Here is a 4,982-nt window from a genome sequence, read left to right on the forward strand (position 1 = left end):
CATACAGCAGCATCTGGAAATGGATCCACCATCGATTGGAGCCAAAAACCACCCTTATATCAATAGGACAGGGGCAATATATGCATATTTATAAATAATTCATTAGCAAAGAATTGATACAGCCCCCCCTCGGACAATAGCCCTCGTGAACTTGCTTGTATTTATAAATCAGATTTGCTTTGACTCTATTTTTATTCAGGCCTATTGTTTTCTGCGTGTCAGTTTGTACGCAGAAACTCCGTTCTGTTCATATATCGCAGTTTGAATTTAGGTGGCCTCGAAGGACGGGCCACCTGAGGAAGATGTGAGAGTGTGACGCTCCGACTAAGATGAACTGCTCTGTCTCCCTGGTCTCGGCCGCAGCCGACGTAATTGCTGCGGAGATTCACGCCACAGCGATCAAGAAGCTGCAATTAAACACAACGGTGCATGAAGAGTATATACTCACACACAAACACACAAAGTCACAGACACACTAAAAACAAAAAACGCTTTCCCCTGTGGCCTGAAGGAAGGAAAGGCGTCTGCGTGGCAGGGGAAAAAACGCAGAAGAGCTGAAGTTTTTGGCTTTTCTGTGGTTTATTTCAACATTTACAGTCACGTGTTCAACTGTACGACGATTGCATCCCGCAGCGTGTGCGGCGCGTCGGAAGAACAGCCTGTCGTTAGCTGCACGCGAGTCGCTCTCGAGTTCGAGCCGCTCGCTAATATATTAGTCTGCTTTTACAAAAATTGCCTACAATTACAGGTAGAACGCGTAAGATTCGACATCACGACCGGCAGACGACACAGTGTGATCTACTTAAAGGGGTTTCGAATAATTATTTCTACAAGCACCTCGCTTATAGTTAAACGTGCATTTCATGGAAGCACAACTGATATATTCAGGGTTGAACAAATCTCTCCGTCAAATCGGGGATTTGAAGGTAAAAACTCAACGGGTTTGGTTTTCTTTTCCCCATTTACCGTCTCACCGAAGGGGTTTTTAAACTCGTAAAACCGAAGCCGTAAAGCCTCACAGGAAAGCGGCGTTTTCGGATTCCATCCGAACGTGCGGAGTTGTCATAAAACAACTTAGCTGGTATAAATTTAATGACGTTAACCCTCAGGGACATTTTTTTTTTTCCCCGGCTGGTTCTGGTTACGTGACCTCCTGTAGGTATGCGGGAGAGGAGAAAATGACAGAATTTCAATTTCCCACGAGCATTTCCTTGAATGTCCAAACAGCATCTCAAGAGATGCTGCCGTCCTCTCCTGTCTGCACTCGTGTCCCTTCATGAATGTACGTTACACTTCTCCTGAGTGTCCGCCATTGTTATTTGTTCTATGAATATTAAGGCTATTATTGTATCATGTCAGATATTAGCATGTAGCTGTCAGCGCTACTGGTATTATTAGTATTGCGTCTGTCCCTCCTGACCGCATTGAGGCTGCTCGCATTGAGCTGGTCATTCATCTTAAAGAGTGATGTCCTGACCTGCTCTGGAAATAAAATCCAACTTGACTTGGATAATTCCTTTTAAATGTCTGGGAGACGCTAAACTTCTGAAAACGTATTTACCCGCTGTATTTTTTTCCCCATGATTGAATCTACAGACTTTGACTGGTTTGATTGGCCCACAAATAAGGAGACACCGCTTCATCTGTTCATTTTGAGGTCAAATATGCATTGAAGTTTGAGAAATGAGGAATTTTCATCCAATTCTGAGGAAGTTTTAAAATTTGGTCTCTTGTTTTCTGAGCCTTTTTTGGAAGGAACATAATCTAGTAGAAAAGTGGTGGGATATTTAAATTCTCACAAGCCTCCAAGCTGCGGCTGAAGTGAGTAGATTAAATACGACTGTTTGTGCTTGAAAGAGAAATAAAAGCATGTTAAAGAGGAGAAGAAGCAGTGGGAGGAAGAGGAGGAGGACAGTTTTAGCACTGCTTAGCAAGTTCTGACAAAACACAGTGCTGGATCGTAAGTTTTGTGCAAAATCTAAATCTTTGTTTAAAGCAGCTACAGTCTTTATTTAGCATGTGTTTAAGCTGCTTTCTGCTCACCCGTCCGTAAACGTGAGGATATTTGACATTTCCGGGAAACCTTTTGGCAACACCTTGTCCACCTAGCACCAGGAGCTGTCATTCTGACTGTTTAAATTATCATTATTTTATCATTTAAAGTAATTTTACAAGTTTGTTCAAATAAAACCGACGAAACTTCAGAAAATAGACCAATTGTATTCACTGACAAGTCCATTTGTGACACATCACTGATAAAATGACAGAATATTGACGTAGTTATCATGTAATAACAGCTGTTACATGGTCATAGCGATCATTACAAATCAAAATGTATGTCCTGATGTTTATTATCCCCTAAACTGCCGATGCAGATCGAATTATCGTCACGTCTCGTGTCGACGGTCGAGAGGTCAGAACGACAACGTTTCGAGCGTAAATCGGAGATTCCAGCTCCGTTCGCGAAACCCGTGACGCCTTATTTTCAGTCCTGCTCATCAGTGACGCCGTCAGCTCACCTCGTAGAGGTCATAAGCGGGGTCGGACGAATCAATGACCGAAAACGACCCCGACCCCTCGAGCTTATTGTGCGATGCCTATATTATTGCTATGAGTTACATACAGTGTCTGTGCTGAGGTGACGGAGGTCGTCTCCGGTCGGGCCCGTCACCGAGGCCCGGTTCCTCCTACACCAGCGACTCGCACACGGGCGGGTTGTCCGAGTCCTGGCTGTGCATGGAGCTCAGGCCCGTGTCCGAGTCCTCGTCGTTGGTGTTGCAGGTCTTGGAGAGCCCCCTGGCCTGCTCCACCCAGACGCTGCTCTTCTCCTGCTCGGCTTCCGTCACCGCCGCCGCCGCCTCCCCGTCCCCGTCCTCGGGCGGCTTGTCGCCGGCATGTTTAATCTCTATGGTCTCGACTTTGGCCAGAAGGTCCAGCAGTTCGCTTTCCTTGGTCTCCCAGAGTGCCAGGCTCAGGTCCAGGTCCCCTCTGATGGCGTCCAGGTCCGTCTTCAGCCGCAGGCCGATGTAAAGGCTGGTGTCCAGCTGCGTTTTGATCCTCTCCTCCTCCAGCGCCAGCTCCTCCTCGGACAGGCTCTCCACATCAGCGGACGCGGTGAGAAGGAGGACCTCCTCCTGCTTCTCCTCTGGTGCTTGGTGCATGTCCTCCTCCTCCACCTCCTCCTCCTCCTCTTCCTCCTCCGCTCCTCTGTCCTCCCTCCTCCTCCTCCTCATCCACCTCCTGTTGAGCTCCTCCTGGATCTCCCCGGTGATGCTCTCCACCAGCGCCTCCCGCTCCGCGAGCTCCTCCTGCAGCCGCACCACCTCCTCGCAGCGCCGCGCGTACTCCTCGAACTGCGCCAGGGCCTCCGCCTCCGGGGCTCCGGGGCCCCCGGGCCCCTCCGCGGGGGCCTCCGCCATGTAGGTGTCCTGCACGTAGTTGGCTCCGTGGCGCTTGATACGGTCGAAGTGAACTCTGGCCTCGTAGCGCTCGATCTCCTGGTCCAGCTCCTTGATCCTCTGGACCTGCTGGCGGATGGTGTGATCCTGCGAGATCACCAGGTGGACCAGCGTCTCCATCTTCTCCGCCGAGCCCTTGTCCTTACAGACCGTCTGCTCCTTCTTCTTGTTCATCTTGTCCAGCTTCCTGAAGGCTTTCCTCACTATGCGCCGCTGCTTCTCCTGGGACAGACCGGCGGCGGCGGCGGCGGTAGCGGCGCTCCAGCATCCCCGGCCCCGGGCCGCCCCGCCGGGGCCCCTGCCCTCCCGGCTGGGGACCACCCGCGCCTCGGCGCTGCGGGGCCCGCTGTTGGGCAGCGACGCGTCGCTCCTCACCAACACGAAGCGGACGTTCTCCTGTTCCTCCCCCCAGGCGCTCCACAGCCGCAGGAGCTTGGTCTTATTCGGCAGGATCCTCTCGAAGCCCCGCCACTTCTCCACCACGCAGTAGGACTGCGGGGTTCCGTGGAGCGCGGCGCCGGCGCCAGCGGCGGCGGCGGCGCCGGGGGACGCGCCCCGCCGCGGGCTCTGCTCCTCCAGCAGGACCCGCACCACATCGGCGCAGGTGGTCCTCCGGGTCAAGCCGGACACCAACTTCTCCTCCCGGCAAACCCACACCGAGATCTTCCCCTCCTCCGGATCCATCACGCGCAACTCCTCCAGACAAACTTTAACTCGGCCGTCAGTCCGTGCGTGTGTGTTAGAGCGACTCTGTGTGTGTGTGTGTGTTTTCAAATCCAAGCGTGTTCGGGATTCGAACCGGCAACCATAATCCCAGGTTCTCCCGGCGCCCACAAAAGTCCGCCTGGAGTCCGCTTTACGCACCGCAGAGCAGCCCGACGCGCCGCGGTTCCCGGCCGGACCGCATCCCTCCTCCGCTTTCTGTTTCTCTTTCTTTCTCTCTCTCGCTCTGTTTCTTTCTCTTTCTCTATTTTTTTTATCTCCCTCTCTTCCTCCGAGATGCAGCTGGACTTTCAGCGGAGAAAAGAAGACGAAGAAAGTGGTTGCGCGGCCGTGTGCGTGGACGGTTCGCTCCGACTGCGAGCCGCCGGAGCGGGAGGGAGCTGACTGGAGCCGCGGGGACACGCCTACCAAGTAGACGCACACACGCACATACACGCATATGCGCATGCACGCGATCACGCAAAGTATTCAGAAATACGCAAGTTTCAACTTTTGATGACAACAAACGCCCTCGTTTTAATCTGCATTAAACCCCTTTATAGATATTGTGCCGTGTGTCTATGCGTGCGTGCGTGCATGTGTGCGTGTGAGACCTTGGGTGAGCAGCGGGGTTCAAAACGACTATTTTATTATTATTTTTATTTGTTTATTTAGGTGTGTTTGCTAAATTGTTTGTTTATTTGTTGATAAACCATTGAGGGATTTATATATCCGATAATTTATTTGTATGTACCTTTATTTATTATTTGCTCGTTTTTATTTATTTATTCAAATATTGATTTATTTATGCGTTTATTTATT

General features: G+C 51.2%; 1 protein-coding gene across 1 annotated transcript; it reads right to left on the bottom strand.

Annotated features, from left to right (window-relative positions):
- Window positions 1-443: 443 nt before the first annotated feature.
- On the bottom strand, window positions 444-4,560 carry rassf10a (Ras association domain family member 10a). The gene has a single exon (XM_086163847.1). It carries the CDS (start codon window positions 4,140-4,142, stop codon window positions 2,688-2,690), a length of 1,455 nt encoding a protein of 484 aa, XP_086019973.1. The 5' UTR covers window positions 4,143-4,560; the 3' UTR covers window positions 444-2,687.
- Between the last annotated feature and the right edge of the window lie 422 nt (window positions 4,561-4,982).

This window comes from Fistularia commersonii, chromosome 17 (genome assembly GCF_037954325.1).
Source record: "Fistularia commersonii isolate RoL2024-O1a breed Wild chromosome 17, RoL_Fcom_v1.0, whole genome shotgun sequence".
NCBI lineage: Eukaryota > Metazoa > Chordata > Actinopteri > Syngnathiformes > Fistulariidae > Fistularia > Fistularia commersonii.